Source organism: Sarcophilus harrisii, chromosome 6 (genome assembly GCF_902635505.1).
Source record: "Sarcophilus harrisii chromosome 6, mSarHar1.11, whole genome shotgun sequence".
In the NCBI taxonomy this organism is placed as follows: Eukaryota; Metazoa; Chordata; class Mammalia; order Dasyuromorphia; family Dasyuridae; genus Sarcophilus; species Sarcophilus harrisii.
In genome coordinates, this window is record NC_045431.1 from 158352503 (window position 1) to 158371671 (window position 19169).

The 19169-nt window shown below is 37.5% G+C and overlaps 1 protein-coding gene across 11 annotated transcripts in view; it reads right to left on the minus strand.

Moving 5' to 3' along the window:
- The window catches only part of SEC31A (SEC31 homolog A, COPII coat complex component), a 71578-nt gene extending 52676 nt beyond the window's left edge, over positions 1 to 18902 (minus strand). For 5 of the 11 annotated variants that reach the window (XM_031942364.1, XM_031942363.1, XM_031942362.1 and 2 more), the window contains exons 1-10: positions 18647 to 18902; positions 16962 to 17044; positions 14747 to 14870; positions 12513 to 12711; positions 7684 to 7779; positions 7119 to 7259; positions 5492 to 5634; positions 3009 to 3108; positions 1276 to 1437; positions 931 to 1083 (exon numbers count right to left, since the gene is read on the minus strand). In XM_031942364.1, the coding sequence (XP_031798224.1) occupies positions 931 to 1083; positions 1276 to 1437; positions 3009 to 3108; positions 5492 to 5634; positions 7119 to 7259; positions 7684 to 7779; positions 12513 to 12711; positions 14747 to 14870; positions 16962 to 17040 (1197 nt within the window). In that variant the 5' untranslated portion in view covers positions 17041 to 17044; positions 18647 to 18902. The remainder of the gene's footprint in view (positions 1 to 930; positions 1084 to 1275; positions 1438 to 3008; positions 3109 to 5491; positions 5635 to 7118; positions 7260 to 7683; positions 7780 to 12512; positions 12712 to 14746; positions 14871 to 16961; positions 17045 to 18646) is intronic. The other 6 variants (XM_031942366.1, XM_031942365.1, XM_031942369.1 and 3 more) reach the window with 3 other exon arrangements.
- Positions 18903 to 19169: the final 267 nt, after the last annotated feature.

Genomic DNA, 19169 nt, shown 5'->3' on the forward strand with positions numbered 1-19169 from the left:
TGAATGTGGATAGTTACAGGAAGAACAAAGGACTTGATAAATAATTAACTGCAGTCAGGAAGCATGTGCATGGGAAGAAGTTGAAGATGATATCAAGGTTCTGAACTGAAGTAACTAGAAACAGAGGGCCCACTGCTAGGAGGTTAGAAAGCATTTCTTCAGCATTTACTATGCTAACAGACGATGAGGCATCGAGACAATCCCACAGCACCAGGGGGAGTTCAGCTTCACACACATTAAGTGCATGTATAATTTTTATCAAATTGCTTACTTTCTCAATTAGTGTAGTGTGGAGAGAGGGAGAGAATATGGAACTCAAAATTTTAAAAATTAAAGTTAAAAATTGTTTTTACATATAATTGGGGGAAAATAAAATACACACACATTGAATTCCCAGAAGTGGAGCGAAATTTTATTAGTACATAATGTTGTGGGGTCCAGGGTCAGAAGAGCTACAAATACCCTGTAAGTATGTGATTTCTAGAGCTACCCTAAAAATCCTTAGATACACATGAGACATAATTGGATCTACAGCATCACAACCTCTGGAAGAGCAAACAATTTTTATAAAGGAATTTTACAGAATCTGGACATGCTATCAATTCAAAACCACAAAGCAGGTCAAGGGGAATCTAGCACAGGATTCCTTATACTTAAGCTTATTCCATAACACTCTCCAGAGATCACAAAACCATGGACTAAGGGGTCACTGGTGAACTGGACATGATGACACATCCCTACCTGTACCCTAGTTTCCTATGTTCTTTCTCTCTTAAGTCCCATCAACAATCTCAGTGATTGGGGAGCCTTTTAACTGGATTATACTAAATTATACAGGAACTCTGAAAACCTCTACCTTCTCCATTCTGAAAAGACACTTTAATAACCAATCTTACCCTCACACAGCTGATATAAGCAAAATCAACATACCGAAAACGAAGCCCCCACAGGCCGTCGGATCCACTTCGGTGGCTTCTTTAATGGCAGTACGACACCCTGTGGAGGAGTCTGCTGTGGAATTTGCAGAGGAGGAAGAGGTTGTCCTGTGCCAAAGGGATCAAGGTTCCCAAATGATGACGAGAGCTTAATAAAAAAGGTAAAATAATGTAAAAATTCATTTCTGCTAGGCATCATATGCCTCATGTGACACCGAAAAACATAAAAGTGGTCCTGCATAATCAGCATTATCTACTTTTATTTTTTAATTAGCTGCTTTCAAGCTCATCCACCAGAAAGAAAAATAGATTCTTGAATGAAATCCCAAACTTTCCATACCTTGTCTACCTGTTTCTGTCGCAGGCCATCTGTGCTCCCTCCCATGATCGAGTAAACACTAATACGTCCATCAAAGGAAGCGGCAGAGAGGATAGCTGGGTTTCGGGGACACCACTGGATATCGAAACACCACTGTGTGTTCGTGGGAAGTTCATACAGCACCTAGAGCAAATCCCCAATGCCCCCAAAATCAGGAAATAGCATTATCACTTTACAACCAGGACAGCCAGCAGACAAATAACATTCAAAAGCTATCTTCAAGTTTTTAAACTATCTTTGGAAATGTCACACAAACCATAAGTAGAGTCCTAAAATAACCAATGCACAAGCATTCTAGGAATGAGACAAGTAAGGAGATCTTCACATAAAAATTAATAATACATATAACTGCATCACAAAAAACAGAATATTTTCAGCATTTACTTATAGGAGCTGATGAGAATAAAAAAGGACAATATACCTTATAGTAGAAATTATATATGATAGTAGGTCCATTTGGATCTTTATCTGCCAAAATGATATCAATTTTATTTGGATTTTAGATGACTCAGAGTCTTATTATTTTTATCTTAAGCAATGAAGAACAACATCAAAAAAATAAAAAAAAAGATCCAAGAGTGACACAGTCTTCTATTTGTGAGGTAAAAGAAATATAAGCACTTCTGTATTTTATTCCTTTGTTCAAGACAAAATGGTACTACTTGTCCATCAGAGTTTTTAAAAGTTCAAAAAATGCACATCTTTCATGTTTAAAATGGCTAATTTGGCTACAACAAATAACTATTTAAAATCATATTCACAATCAACAGTATTTTTCTAATTTCCTCAGGAGTGAACAAATAGTCTTGATGAAAGAAGTCACATCACCAAGTTATATTACTGAAAAATAAGTCAAATTGATATTTCTAAATCTGATTTTTTTCCTTGGAATGATGCAAAGGAATATGATTTTTGGGATTGGTCTCTAAATTTTATTAGGCAAAATTTAACATGATTTCAGAAATCTACTCTATCTCCAAACCTACTTTACTTTTCAACTTCAATTCCCCTCTAAAGTATTTTCTGCTACATGTGAAAATCCCCAAAATAGAAACACCCCCCCCCCCCAAAAGCAATGAGTATGGGAATGAACATAGTTACACATTACTAATAAAGTAAGTATTCCTTTTACATTAAAGCAGTGAAACCAACTTGCATGTTAGGCTTAGAAATATCACATTCTTCCATATTTATATCAGATGCATTAGGTACCCAGTGTCACATTATTTTTCAAAGCCAGTTTTAAAAATTTGTTATAAGTTAATAAGTTAATTGGGGGAAAAAAAGAAGGCATATCTAGCCTTTTCCCCCAATTAACTTATTAAAAGATAACTAAGTTGATAAGACAATTTATCGATAAAGTATAAAGTGATGAACACTTCAAAATAAATTTTAAAAACCGGCTACTATGTTAACTAATCTTTGGTAAGATTAAGAAGAATAATTTGATAAGATTTATAAAAACAATGAGTTGCTCTATATATTTAACTTCTCTGCAAAATATTAGTGACCATATAACATCATGACAAAATTTTTCTTGAGTATAAAAATTCACCCACATCTCTATAATACTTTCAGCTATCCTTAATTCCCATACTCAAAATAAACAGTTTAAAGAATTTCTTCTTCAGAGAAAAACAAAATATCATTACCTTAGGGACAGCAAATTTTAAGACAATATTAACCTCCCATACCTCTCCTGTGTTGGGGTTGCAACAGAGAATTTTGGCATCTTTTCCACAGCTCAGCAATAACTCAGGATCTGCCATACTCCAGGCAATGGCCAAAATTCCTCTGTAGAGAAATGGAAGATGAAAGAAAATAAATTTTTAAGTGTAATTAAGTCAAGTATTTTAGAGGAAAAAAATCAATTTTCCTCTTATCTGTGCAAAATAATGAAGAGTTAACTACTTTTTCTTCCTTCTAGAGAAATCTTAAAACCTATTAACATCATCCCATTTTCTCTATTTAATTGCTCCAATCTCTTACAAAAGACAACTCTGTTCAAGGCTGCCCCCTTATTCCCAGGATCCCATTTCTTCTGATATCCTCTAGCAGTGTACCACTAAAATTGTTCCTTCCCCATCTCATTTATCTTCAACCTCCCCCTATCTCCTGTCCTCTATATAGCCTCATCATCTTATAGCTCAGGGGTCCTCAAACTTTTTAAATAGGGGGCCAGTTCACTGTCCCTCAGACTGTTGGAGGGCGGGACTATAGTCAAAACAAAAACTTTGTTTAGTGAGTCTTTAAATAAAGAAACTTCATAGCCCTGGATGAGGGGGATAAACGTCCTCAGCTGCTGCATCTGGCCCATGGCCATAGTTTGAGGACCCTGTATAGTTAGAAGGGACTTCAGAAACCATCACACTTTGGAGATGACAAACCAAGCTCTAGAGAGGGTCAATGATTTGACCAAGACCAAGCAGATGGTGAAATGTCTAGGTAAAATTTGACTGCAGGTGCTCCACTTCAGAGGCCAGGGCACTTTCAACCATGCTTCTATCTTTAGCTCCTGCCAGACCCATCTACGATGCCCTCACCATACTTTGATAATCATTAAGTTCTTATTCCATAGTTCTTCCTTCTTTACTGCCAATCTTTCTAAAGAAAAACTGTCTACCACTGAAAAAATTGAAAGCTAGAACAGAATAGATAATCCTGAATACTCAACCAATACTGAAGAGTAAAAGATAAAAGATGAAAGCAAAGAAGTCAAAGAAACACACACACAAAAAAATAAAATTAAAAATCCAGTGAAGAGTGAAGAGACAAGAATTGTAAGCTTGAACAAAGAAGATGCCAGAGCAACAGTCAAAAATTAGAGTATTCCATAAAAAGGAATTTGCAAAAATTTTCTAGTCTATATTTTCAAACCAAGGTCAATATAATAAAAGAACAAGCTGGATCAAATAAGCAAGAATTGAACATTTATATTACTGTTAATATAATGACTAAAAAAAGTTCTCTCAAATTTTAGCTTTTCTACAAAACTTGGAAAGCTGAAGTTCCATATGAAATCCAGAATTATTGGTTCAAGTCCTTTACAGTGGCAGGTAAATAGCTAGCAAAGATTTTTAACTAGTTTTTCTTCTGATGAAAGCCTAATTCCATTTTTCTGAATAGAAGCCAACAAGATATTAAAATAGCAATATGATTAAGTCTAGAGGAACCCAGAATTACCACAAACATACCAGAAAATCTCTACAAATGCACTAGAACAATAATAATGAAAACCAAAGAGACATGGCTCTATATCCCTCATCCAATCCAGAGCTGAACATGAAAAGAGCTAGAAGCCTGCAGATGATCTGGGCAGAGATCAGTCACAGGAGGCAAAAATCAATCGAAGCCAAAGTATAGAAATTAACCAAAGAGAAATCTGAGAGTCTTTTAAAAACAAAAATCAAATGTTTAATTTCTCCAAAAAGCATATTTCTTCACTTTTATAATTAAAATAATTTCAAAGGATTTATTGGCATGAAAAGTGTTTTTAAAAAAATGAAGGTGCAACAAAATTAATAGCAATATTGTAAGGATGATCAAGACTTAGGTACTTGATCAAGATAATGATTAAAGACAATTCCAAGATGATGAATGATGAAAAATGTTATCCACCTCCAAAAAGAGAACTGATTGCAGATTGAAACATATCTTTTTAAACTTTATTTTTCTTTTTCCTTTTTTTTTTCCTATTTTGCAACATAGCTAATATAGAAATATGTTTTGCATGACTTCACATGCATAATATCAAATTGCTTGTCTTCTCAAGGAGGGGAGAGGAACAAGAGGGAGGGAGAGAATTGGGAACTCAAAATTTTATATAAATTATTAAAATCATTTACATGGAATTCAGAAATATTTCATGAAATATTTTATGTGTTAACTATTCATTTGTGTTATAAATTATATAAATTAATTTGCATTATATATGTTTTTAAAAGAGGTTAATAAAGATCAAATTATTTTATAAAAAAATGAGGACTTGGCAAATTTTTTCCCTAAACTCTAAGTGACTGAAAATCTATTTATGAAACCAAGTTTTAAAAAAAACATGTTTCAGTATTGAGAATTAAAGAAAAAATAATTTTCACTTGAGAATTACAAATACTCAATATAAGTTCAGCATGTATGTATGCACACACACACACACACACCCACACCCACACCTTCCCACCTTGCATGGTTTTCCAAAACACGGAGTGGGGAAGAAGCAAACCGAAGATCCCACATCTGAATCACAGGTAACCTGTCATCTTCAGAAGCAAGAACCATTTGGGTAGCAATATCAGGATGCCAAGCCAATCCCGAACAGTGCATCTATATGTATATAATTACAGAATGGACAGTAACCCATTAAAATTAGCTTGGAAGTAAAAACATTTCTTCATTAGCATACATTAATCAAAATTAATCTATTAGCTCAGGACCAATTTGTAAACAAAAAAAAAATCTAACTTTTTTTTTTCCAGGAAATTTTTATTAAGTGTCTCAGAAAGATTAATTTCTGATGCTTTCACTAAATTTATGTGATATTTGGTAAGACCAGAATTTTTGGCCAAAATGAATTTTCCTGCATGTACTACAAATGAAAGAACTGGATCTATGATTTCATGTTTCCATTCCTTCTGTTGTACATATTAGCACTGTCTCTACAACTGATAGTCTGACTTTTTAAAAAAATACACAAACTATAACAGAAAGAAAGCTAGAAGGCATTACTAATAAGCAAGACAGATTTAGAAGTTTCATGTTGAACTGAAATGCTTTAAAAGAAAATCACTTTTTCCTCACACTTTTGTAAAGGAGACCAAGACATAAATCTTTTTTTGGTTATTACTAACTATTCTTGAGAATAGTTTATTTATCTAAAAATTTCCATCTCACTACATGTTCTCCAACAGAAGTTTCATCATGGTATGGAGGTGAGGCTGGGTTCTCAAAGGACTTGCAAGTGTACATGGGCTTTGAGAGGTTAATACCTCCCAAATTTGCAGGAAGGAAAGAATTCCCTATTTGGGGCAAAAAAGCCGGATGGAAAGATTATGGGGCCAAGAATGTAAGGTAAGAACATCCCCCCAGTAACAAGAATACCACAGATCTGGCTCCTGTTAAGTTCTTCCTCACTCTCCCAAAAAATTTCACCTCCATTTTCTGTGAGTTTTTTCCCCCAACAGGAAGATCTTTATTTCTCTTATAAAAGAATGGTATTGTATGCTAAAAGGTATTGTATGCTAAATCACCAGCATCAGGGTTCACCAAAAAAGTGCTTTCTATACATGCTGAATTTCATCATTTCTCTTTGAGAAATGAAGTTCCATAGACATTACTATCCCCATCCTACACATGAGTAAATTGAACTTCAGAGCTAAGGAACACAGAGCAAATTATAAACTGGGATCTGACTCTGGTCTTTCTAACTCTAAGATGTTCTACTTCAAAGACAAAAGTCAATGGAAAAGCAGGATTTAGCAGTACAGACAAATTTGCTTCTGGAACTCAGCCCTTTCACATAGCAAGAAAGAGAGTACCCCAATACTTCAATAGGTGAGGGATAAGGACCATACTCAGATTAGACTGGCACCGGGATGCCAGTTAAGCCAGCAACTTTTCTGCAGCTTACCTAGAGTTCTAGGAGACCAACGGACTCATCCAATCTTATACAGCCAGATCATGTCACAGGTGGGCTACAAGTGTTTCTGGCTTCAAGGACAGTTTTCTAACTATTATATCACACTGCTTCCCACACTTCAAATATCAAAAATTTTAGTAAATTTAACAAGCTCTTTACAAAAGATACTCACCCTGTTGCTATGATCGCTGACTTTGATTATAGGTTCATTTTTTCTAAGGTCCCAAACAGTAGCCCGGCCACTGGGACTGGCTGAAGCTAGAATATGTTGGACTTGTCTGTTCCAGGCAATGCAGCTGATATCTTCTGGGGGCTATATGGACCAAAACAAACAAACAAAAACTGTCACAAACAAGTTAATGATCAGGTCACAGAATTAAAAGTCTTGGGGAGATCACCTACTCCACCAACTTGTCATAGATGAGGAACTTGAGGCCCCAACAGGTTAAGTGACTTTCCTAAATTCATACAATAGCAGAAGAGAATTTGAGCCCAGTACTCATCTCAAACCCAACAATAACCTGTTCATACTTTTATAGCTAAAAGTATACCTAAGTACATTTAAAAACATTTGTTTCACTGGGGACAAAATCAACAATATACAAACCACAATTTCAAATGTATTTCTATTTCCTGTGGAGTAAATTTAAATCTGTTCAACCTCTGAAGCATCAGAACCCATTTTGGATCAGTTTATTTCACAATTACTTAAAAGAAATCAAAGCAATAATTAATACCTGTGTCTTGGCTCCAGGTGTCATGGGAGTTGCAAAATTATTTAAATCCCAAATGTAGATTTCAGACTCATTAGCCCCAGAGGCTACCAAATTAGTCTGCAATTTAAAGTAAAAACAAACACAGTTGTCAAAATAGGCATGAGAAATGACCTTCCTCTCCACCTACAAAACCAGGGACAAGCCAGCCACCTTTGTTTTTGCCTCTATTTTTCACATCTACTTTCTGCATCATATCATTTGTTTAGAAAAATAAAATACAATCAATGAAACGGAATGTTTCAGTAACATGCTATAAAACTCTTATGATTTGATCAACTATGATAAACTTAACTCTTCTCAGCAATGCAATGATCCAAGACAATTCCAAAAGACTTGGAATGGAAAATGCCATGTACATCCAGAGAACTATGGTGACTGAATGCAAAGCTATTTTCAGCTTTTTTTTTTCCTCCTTCTTTCTTATGTTTTTTTTTCATTTTTGGACTGATTTTTCTTGCACAACATAACAAATACAGAAGTATATTTAAAAGGATTGTACATGTATCATCAGATTGCTTACTATCTTAGGCAAGAGGCAGAAAAAATCTGGAACACAAAATCTTAAAAAAATGAATGTTGAAAAAACTCTCAACTTCTATTTGGAGAAATAAAATACTATTGAGAAGAAAAATAAATAAATAAAAATAAGCTTGGAGATGTTTAAAAAAAAAAAAAAAAGAAAAGAAACCACCTCTCATCATTAACCATCAAGATTACAAATCAACTGTGGAGAAATGGTACCTGATATTCTGGAGTTGTATGCAGGGGAATATTGACATTTTATGCCAACAGGCCTTTTTTCATGATTTTTAAAGAGACTGGGAAAATTTCCAACCACTACCATGCAAAATTCCCTCCTATAGTTTTGCATCTCTGACATCCCCACAATTTACCTAAGAGTCATTCCTTAATGAGATAACCAAGAAAAAGGAAACAAAAGGTAGCTGGTATAAACTATAACTACCACCAAGTTTTAAATCTCTCTGTACTTCTCAATTAATTTTTGCTGCCTGTCTTAGGGGAAGCTACTTCATGGCAATATAAAAACATGCCATGAAATAAAATGGGGCATTCAGGATAAGGTGAAAGCCATTATCACCACAGCCCAAGATATTATTTGTGAACTTTCAACAGAAAACTAGGGGAAAAAAAGTAGTGGTAGGTGATTCTTAGATACTAGACATTGAAAGAAAAACTAAATGTTGGGTACAAATATAACTAACACAAAAGGGTGGAGGGCTAATACTATGTATTCTAGGAACTGTGCTAAGTATTTAACACATATTATGTCATTTGATCCTTACAACAACCTTGGAAGGTAAGTGCTATCACTATCCCTATTTTACAGATGAGGAAACAAAGGCAAACATTTTAAGTGACTCAGGCAGGATCACACAGTTACTAAGTGTCGATTCTTAGACAGATGTCACAAATCTAAAGATTTAGCAGTTGGGTTTTCGGTTTCAATAACTAAAGCAATTACTTAAAAATGAATACTTTTAAACTTCACAAAGAGGCACTTTCAAAACAAAGTTTTGTAATAACTTGCTCTTAATGGGAAAAAAAAATCCCTCAACTAAAAATTTAATTATAACAAATTGCTATCTGGCATTCTATAAACCTAAGAATATTACATGTACTTTTCCAATCCTAGGAGGAGTCAGCATGAACTGACAAATTCAGGTGTGAAGTTACATTGGGAGCTTGTAAATTCATTGTAGCAATTATTATCTTTGTTAAATCTTACACAAAACTATAGAACTACCTTCTTCCGACTCAGGGATATATGTTTTCATTAAAATTTATAAATAAAATTCAAACAACAGGGCAACTTCATGAATACAACAGCAGTAAGTCATGTAAGGATTCCTTCTTAACCTCCTCTGCATCTGATCCAGTCCAGACTGAAGCTCTGTTGCCTACACAAACTCAGAGATAAATAAGATAGAAAAAGGGATGATAAGCCATCAGTACTTTTGCTCATCCCAGTTGGAAGGGACTCTAGTGGTCCAAGTCCACCCCACATGCCCAATATCAAGTACTAAAGAGTGACCATCTAGCTTCTGCTGAACACAACCAGTAAGTTTTCCTAATACAAACTCCTTTATAAGGCATTTAAAGCCTCATTTCTTATTGGTCTGGTCCTAGATATGACTTTCCTTCAGACTCCACAATCAAGTCAAACAGATCTTCTTGTTCTTTATCATGATTCTCTATCTCCTGTCTGCCTACTTTGATATAAACTGATCCCCCTTGCTCAGAAAGCACTCTCTTCTCATCTCTACCTCTTTACCATAAAAAACTAAATGGAACATGTATGACCTTTTCCAAACTGCTTGCCATCTTAAATCGGGGAAGTAAAGGGAGAAAAACCTGGAACTCAAAATGTTATTTAAAAAGAATGACTGCTGAAAATTATCTTTAAGTGTAATTGGAAAAAATAAAATACTATTTACAAAAAAAAATTTTTTAAAAATGCAAACATCACCTTTCTACTAAAGGTTTTTTTAAAATAAGGTACAATGGGAAGAATATAGGGTTTGGTCCAAAGACTGACCCATACATACTCACTGTCTCTGTGACTTCAGACAAGTCACTCAACTTTCCCCACCTCAATTTTTTTCATCTGAAAAAATGAGGTTCTTTCCATCTATAAGGCCCTGAAAGCTAATGCCTTCCCCACCACCCCCAAATCTAGCCTGAATTTATTTTTTCTATACCTCTCTATGTAGATGCCATCTTCCCCAACAGAATATAAGTTCCCTGAAGGCAGGTCTACTTCCCTTGTCTTTGTAGCCTCAGCACCCTGCACATAAGAAAGGGAAAGGGACTGGATTGTTTTGGTACATGGAACTCCCAGAGGAAGAAATTCCTTTTATCTCTGAAATACAGCATTTGTTTGTTTTATAAAGTCACTTGGAGCACAGGGGATTAAATGACTTCTTCATTATCATATAGTCAATAGTTTCGAAGGCAGGAGTAGTAAGCAAACATTTAATAAATACTTAATAAATTACAAGCAACTAAACAGTACAATTGATAGAGCCCAAGACACAAGTTGGAATCCTACCTTTCTTACTAGCAATGACCCTGGGCACTTAAATCTCCAAATGCCCCAGTTTCCTCATCATTAAAATGAGGATAATAATAACACCTACCTCTTGGGGTCACTGTGAGGATCAACTGACTACATACACACATACAAATACATGCGCACGTGTGTATATGTGTGTTTGTATAAAAAGCAATTTGTAAATCTTAAAGTACTATATAATTGCTAGCTATCATTAGTTCTTGCTATTGGGTGATTGAATAAGGGGACCTATGATCCCATAAAGATTTACCCACAATCATCTCTCCCACTTCTGACCTGACAAATATCACCTTCAACCCAGGGCAGAGACTGTCCATTCCCAACACTGTCCATTGCCCATTCCAGTCCTGCCAGTCTATCCTACTGTGAGTATGTGAATCCTAGAAAGGTAATCACCACCAGCTCAGCTCTCTTTTCCCCCTCCCCAGAACAGAATCAACTGTGTACTCGGAGCACGGCTATCCCTGGCTATTAAACTCAAGCCTATGGGATCACCAGGTCCACAATTTCTCTTCTACTCTATAGTCAAAAAACAAACAAACAAACAAAAAAAAAAAAAAACCCACATTCATCCATGGAATGGTCCATGGAATATGGGTATCCATTAGGCCCCCAAACTTCACTCCACACTTCATCCCCAACAGTGATAAGTATATCCTCAGGCCTAGGAACCACAACTAGTCTTAAATAAACTCAAGAGGGGCTAGTATTGTACAACTCTAGAAAGAAGACAAAAAGCCCCTGTGGCTGGCTTCCTGACGAAATCTCAGCACCACCTATTCAACAAAAGTTAGGATGCTGAGAGGGGAGTATAGCATCCTTATAAGGGACCACTGGAAGGACTGGTCAATGTATTAGCTGGGCTTCAGGTAGGGTATCAACTTCTCTCAAAGAGAATAATCTTTGCTGTCACTCCCATAACAGAAACCCTGGGAAATCCTGGCCCTCCTAAGCTCTAGCTGCTTGGACAATCCAGAAATTCCAGGCTCTGGGTAAAGTTCTAAATAACAAGTGAGAGGATAAGGCATTCTCCACTCTAGGGCTTCAGGTAATAAGGGAGTAGGGAGTGTTCTTGTCCAAACTGGAATCCCTGAAATTAGGAACTAAACTTCTCCTGTCACCAGAAGCCAAGTAAGCTCAGCTCCCTCTCTAAGCCCTTTTAGACTTTAGATTCTAGAATCTAGAGGATTCTCTTAAGATTTATTTATAAACATTCAGTGAAATCCTAACTTGAATTTTAACTCTGGGTTAAAAATCAATTGCCTACTTAGTCCTTTATATTTTTTCACATGAAATTTTTAAAAAATCATTTTAGTAGGTAAATTTGATACATTGTATCTGTAACCACTGATCATGTTAGAAGAACAAAATTTAGTCTATGTAAGTTAAAAAAAATTTGAAAAGTAAAAATTCTCAACATGCAATAATGTATGTCCTTTCATAAAAAAGCATAAGTAGGTGTAAAAACAGCAATCATGTTTTCTACACATGTGGGAAGTTCTAAGTCTTGTATGAGAGACTTGGTCCCTATACACACACACCCTGACCATTTTTCAGAAATACATACTATTCAATTATTTGGGATTTTAGTTTTTAATTCCAAGACTAATTACCAATATCTTCTAATGTCTACCTGCTTCAAAACAGGGCAACACATGCCCCAAAGAGCTGTTTTAATCAATTCTCCAAATCTAACCTGGAAAACATTCACATCCAAGGCTCTCACAGGCCCTGTATGTTTGTCATTCTGGGCAATCACAACATCACTGTCTCCAGCAATAATTCTGGAAGGATCATACAGAATAACATGCCCGTTTTCACCCCCTGCAATTAAGACTCCAGAAAGATTTCCTTTGGAATCCATCTTATGAGGTCCCCAAATCAATTTGTGGTACCTGAAAGACAAAAAAAGTAAAACAAGTCACCCATGGTGCCGAATAAAATGCAAGGGACTAAAACCATGACACACCTTCCCCTGTACCTCTTCCCCCCAGATATCCAATTTTGTGAAAAGCACTGCAACTTTCAGAATTAATTTAAATATCAAAGAGAAACAGCATTCCTGTGTATTCAACCATAGAGAACACAAAAATCTTCTGCAAAAGCAAATTAGAAAATTAGTTTAATGCACCAGAAAAACAAACGAATTCTATCAGGACATATAAAAATGCTCCTTATACTGAAATAGATAGCAACTCTTCTCTAACTTAATAGATGGTGCTTCAGAGGATTTGTAACTGAACTGGAAGTGAATTGCTCCAAACTCGAACAAAAAAACATAAAACATCACCAACACTGTTCCTTATTCAACACCTTTCTGGGTTTAATAGGAATTGCTAAAGCAGGCATTCTTCTGGTGTAGCCTTTAACCCTCAGGATTCAGGATGGATAGTTGGTAAAATTTAAGTTGATTAAAAGTAAACAAGTTAAATGAGGAAGAAAGCCACACTATCAAAGGCATATAAAAAAAAAAAGTTCAAAATCAATAACTTTAAAGTAATCCTGAAGTACTACCCCACAACCATCAGATTGGTAAAGCTGACAAAAAAGAAAATGAGAAATGCTTAAGAGGCTGTGGAATACAGGGACATTAATGCACTGTTGGTGGAGCTGTGAAATGGTCCGGCAATTCTAGAAAGGTAAAGGCATACCCTCAAAAATTATTAAACTGCATAACCTTGTGATACTACTATTAGACTATACCTCAAAAAGATCAAAGAAAGAGAAAAAAAAGACCAATATATGTAAAAATATTTATAGAAGCTCTTTTTGTTGTGACAAAAATTGAAACTGAGGGGATGTCAATGAATTGAGAAATTGCTGAGAAAGTTATGGTATGTGAAAGATGGAAGGCTCTTAGGCTAGGGATGCTGTGGGAGATGGTTTCAGAAAAAGTTGAGAAGACTTAGATGAGATGATACAAAGTAAGCAGAACCAGAAAAATTAAGGTGCCCTGAGAAATCTCTACATTGATGCAAACTATAAATCATCTACCTATTTCTCATGTTATTTTAACCCAACCAGCATTTATTAAAAACTGGACTAGACATTGGGGGTATAAAATGAAGCCAAAAATGAAAACAGCCCCTGACTTTCAAGAGTTCATATTCAATTGGAAAAAGAAAACAGAAGTCACAGAATTGTTGGTTCTTGAAATAGAAAGAAGTCTCATCCCTCTTGTGAACATAGGAGGCAAAGTCACTCTCCATAGCAATTAATTTAGAGAAATTAAATAGGCAAAGTATTGAAAATACTTTCTTTTTAACAACTGTACCACAACTAGCTATGTTAACCATGGCAAATCTTTTCATCTCTTTCATCTGCAAAATTAGAGGAGTAGGATTAGATGGTGTCAAAGTTCCCAATCCAGCAACCAAACCTGATGTACATGTACTTATGCTCTAAAAAGAAAATGTATAATTGCAGAATTTGAGTATTTTAACATTACCACCTATCACTTAAGTCATTAGTGGTTTTGCAAGAGCAACCAAATTCCTACAATAGAATTCTTGCTGTCACAATGAAACTACTTTTTCATATTCTCTAAATGATAGGGGAAATTTTTTTTTTTCTTTTGGACCTAAGATTCCATAGGAAACTCACTATGAGGAAACTTCCCCTACCAATGAAGGTAGGGACCTGTTCTGTGACTTATAGTGTTGACTGAAGCAACTAAGAGTAATTAAATGATTCATCCAGAAGAAAAAAAAGCACCTTACATAGTTAACAGCGTGAAAAACTTTTTTTTTTAATCTCAAAGGAAATAAATTAATCATTACACTGAAAAAAACTGAAACATTATCACACCAAATCAAACTCAAGAGATTTCCAACAATTTTCCTGCAATTGTTTTACAAATTCTGGTTAGAATGGGCACCGAAGCAGTACACTATTTGTAAACAAGAGTTAAGTGCAGACTGAACTTCATACCTATGGGAAGAAGAGAAAGTAGCACAAGATTTCATATCCAATGATGGATCAGACAGGTCTAATTCAAATATCTCCAGAGAAGCATTGGTACTAAATGTTGCATCCAATTGCTGAGCAGATGTTCCTATGAAAAATAATTCAAAAAAAGAGGCAACAAATTAGGGGAAAGTCTTTATAACAAAAAATAGTTTTTTCTCTAATAAAGATGCAAAAAAAAAAAATTCCAATGGACTTATGAAAGAGCTGTATCATTAAGAGAAATGAACATTGAAACAATGACATTTTAATTTCATCTATCAAACCAGCTAAGATGACATAAGATAAAAATCCCAAGTTTGAAAAGGAACACACTATAACTTTATTGGTCAAACTGTGAATTGGTCCAATCATTCTCAAAAATGATCTAAGATTATACTAAGAAGTCTCCAAATTATATATACCACCAGAACCAGGAGGTACCTAGGAGGCCCTGTGTACAGAGTGCTATATTTGCAGTTAAGAAAGCCCCGAATTCAAATTTTGCCTCAAATGCTTACAAACTGTGTGACACTGGGCAAGTCACTTATACCTGATTGCTTCAGTTTCCTCATGTGTAAAATGAGCTGGAGGAGGAAATGGCAACCCATTTCAGTATCTTTGCCAAGAAAATTTCATAGGGGGTTATGAAGCGTTTGAAACAACTGAAACAAAATGAATAACAACAAATATCTCGCAAAGATTAAAGACAAGAGAAAAGGGTTCCAGATATAAGAAATATTTATAGCAGTCTTCTTCATTGTAACAAAGAACAAGAAGGAAAGTGAATGATTAAAATAGATTGGAGAATGATTGAAGAAACTGACAGTATATAACCATATTAATGAACCTTTAAAAAATACAAAGAATTCAGAGAAACTGAACTGATACAGAAAAAAGTAAGGAATAGTAGAACAGTTTACATAATGGCAATAACACAAGAATAAAAAAAGAGTATTGTCAAAAAATTATTACTAAAAATATTTTTTAAAATACATCTATCACTGCATTTTCCACAAACTTCCTTCCAAAAAATGTCTAAAATAACAACCTAAGGTTTTTTCTTTCAATTATCTTTTTTTCTTAAGAATTTCAGTCATTCAATGACTGTCATGAATTGTCATGAATGACTGAATGAATTGTCAGTCATTCAATAAAAGTTTACTAGGTACTTAGTACATCCTAGGCACTAAAGATAAAAGATAATCCTTGCTCTCAAAAAGCTCCTAGTCTAATGTCTGAGGCAACATGCAAACTATGTACAAATCAGTTCAATTTACAAGATAAATTGAAAACAATCAAGGCACTAAAAAAGGTTTCCTGTAGAAGATGGACTTCTAGTTGGGAGATGGAGAGTCTCATGCAAGCAAGAAAAAAACAAGGAAGCCCATGTCAGTGGAGCAGGGGAGAGGGAGGGGAGGGAAGTAATGGGAAAGATGGTAGAAGGATGAGAGAGGGGAAGAGAGGGGGAGGAGAGAGAGAAGAGAAGAGAAGAGAAGAGAAGAGAAGAGAAGAGAAGAGAAGAGAAGAGAAGAGAAGAGAAGAGAAGAGAAGAGAAGAGAAGAGAAGAGAAGAGAAGAGAAGAGAAGAGAAGAGAAGAGAAGAGAAGAGAAGAGAAGAGAAGAGAAGAGAAGAGAAGAGAAGAGAAGAGAAGAGAAGAGAAGAGAAGAGAAGAGAAGAGAAGAGAAGAGAAGAGAAGAGAAGAGAAGAGAAGAGAAGAGAAGAGAAGAGAAGAGAAGAGAAGAGAAGAGAAGAGAAGAGAAGAGAAGAGAAGAGAAGAGAGAGAAAAAGGAGGGAGGAAGGGAGGGAAGGAGTGAGGGAGGGAAGGAGAGAGAGAGGGAAGGAGGGAGAGATGAGGCCAAAAATTGAGGAGGAAGGGAGCTCCAAATTATGAAAGGTTTTGAAGTATTTTATAGTTTATTCTGGAGATGATACAATAAGACTTTAATCCAAAATCTTGAATATGTATGAAATCAAGTGAATATTTAAGTAGATATAACAAAGAAAAAGCAGGACATGACTAGTTAGGGAAAGGAGATGGATGGAACAAATTATTTTTAAGAACAAATTTTACATTTCTCTAAAAAGAAGTCTTATTTTCTTACTAGTGTCTACTTATCTGCACAATAAAACAATATATTGGAAAAAAAAAAACTCTAAGCAAACCTGCTTTTAGGAAAAATGTCTCTCATCAGCTTACCTGTAGCCAGGTAAATGGGATGACACTGGGCAGGGCTCCATGCCTGTGTGGCAGTTCGGTCCACTTCTTTTAACTTCATCCTGCTATACAACAATATTATGGAAGCAGCATTACAATGCCAGAAACTCACTACTATCCCTACTCTGCCAGATAGACCAGGCCTAAGACTGCCTTCCGTAAAAATAAACACTAGCCACCAACACTAAATAAATACCAGTGGGATCTGCTCTATTCAGCAGACTTTTTTCTTCCCAACCCAGACTAGTACTTTTATCAGTGTAGACAGCCATAGAGGGAACTCCCTCAACCAAAGCAAATCTGTACCAGTTCTGCAGAAGTGGGTTTAGAAAATTGCTAAGGACACTAAGATGAAATGACTTATTGCTAAATCCATTAAGCAATAGCACCCAAACAGAAGCTAATTTCAATTATGTACATCTTATACCTTTGGGGAAAAATATCAAAAATCCTCAAATATAAAGAGGACAGTTCACAAGATATGATAAATATCATGACAAATCACCTAGTTTATATAAGAGTCTATTTCAATGATTTTGTTTCTAAGTATCTTTTAGGAAAAAAAATAAGTACACAAAATTTATGTTACATGAGAAATAATGAGACTTACAGGCTATAACTGACAAAGTAACACATTATGACACTTTTTAAGAAAAGAGAAATCAGGCTTAGAAACGATACTTAGATACTAAACCAGGAAAGAGTATGGTAATCAGAACTTGTGAGATGCGTGTCATGAGAACCTTAATTTTTTTTTAAAGAAATTTCAAACTCCCTGGAAAGTGACTTTTGGATCTATTTCCTCCCACCTGAAATGGCCTCCGCTTTTCCCCCTTCTTAATTCTAACTATACTCCGTGGCAGGCCCTCACGCCAGAGACTGAGCTGGTGGGAGGGTACCCACCAGCCCCCACCACACCGAGACTGGTGCCCCTCTGGCCACCCTGCACCCCCATCTCCTACTGGAAGTGTAAGGCCGATATGACCACAACTTGTGGGAAGCTGTGGCTCTCCTCCCCCCAAACCTCCACCCAGACTAGTGCGGTGCGGACCCTTACAAAGGCGCGGGGCCGTCTTCCTGCCGTGTAAGTATCACCGGGGCTTAGGACTCGCGCCCCAGCTTCAGAGAAGAGGTCGCAAGGACTATGGCCTTGGCTTTTACTCATCGGCGTGCTTGTGAACATCCCTGCACGACCGCCCACGGGCACTATCAAAGTTTTCCCTCGCTTGCCTCCCCCAAAGGCTCAGCTCGCATTCGGTCATTACCGCGAAAGCCAGGAGCTGACAAGCAAGAGTCTCACAGACTAAGATTGCAGGGGCTGGCCCCCGCCGCCCCGATCCTCGGGCCGCAACTCTCTCAGCTGGAAGGAGGAGGAGATCAAAGGTCCCTGACAACCCAAAACCCGGGATCCGCGGCTCTACCCCAAAGAAGCTGGAGGAGCAAACTTGGCTGCGCCGGGGAAATGGAGATCGCGCCCTGAAAGGGCGGAGCGGGCTGGGGGGCCCGCGGCCGCCGCGCCGTGCGCCCCCCGCCTGCCTCAGTTTCCCCATTTGCACCTGCCTGCCGAGGGGGGCGGGAGAATGCAGTAGTTAACCCCGCACAACAGGCGGCCCCTGCGGAGATGCAAAAGTACAAGGGCTGGTCCCGGTCCCCGGCTGCGTACGCACCTCAAGACGGCGGGGTCCGTCAGGGCCCCGGGTCGCGCTCTGTCCCTGGGGTCCCGCCGGGGCCGAGCCGGGCTTGTCGCTCTTACCGCTTCGCTGCCGGCTCCGAGTCCGCCAAGGAGAACTTGCCGGACCGGCAGTCCGAGAGCGGAGGCGAGGAGAAGCCGGGATGTCGGTCAGGCCGTCGGTCAGTCAGTCGGGCGCCGCTCCTCTGGACGCAGCCGCCGCTGTGCCCCTCCCCCCGACCGGTGAACTTCTCCAACGTGGCAGCCGCGGCCCGGCCCCGCCCCGCGAACACTTCCGGGAGCAAAGGGGCGGGAGGGGTAGGGGTGTGGAAGAAGAAAGGCTTTCCCGAGCGCAGGCGCACATGCAGCCACTGGGAGCTCCCTCCTGGCGCAGGCGCACATGCAGCCACTGGGAGCTCCCTCCTGGCGCAGGCGCACATGCTGCCACGGAGGCGCTTTAGGGCAAGAGTGCCAGAGGCCACAACGCTTCCGATATCCGGCGGAAGAGGAGGTACCTCGAG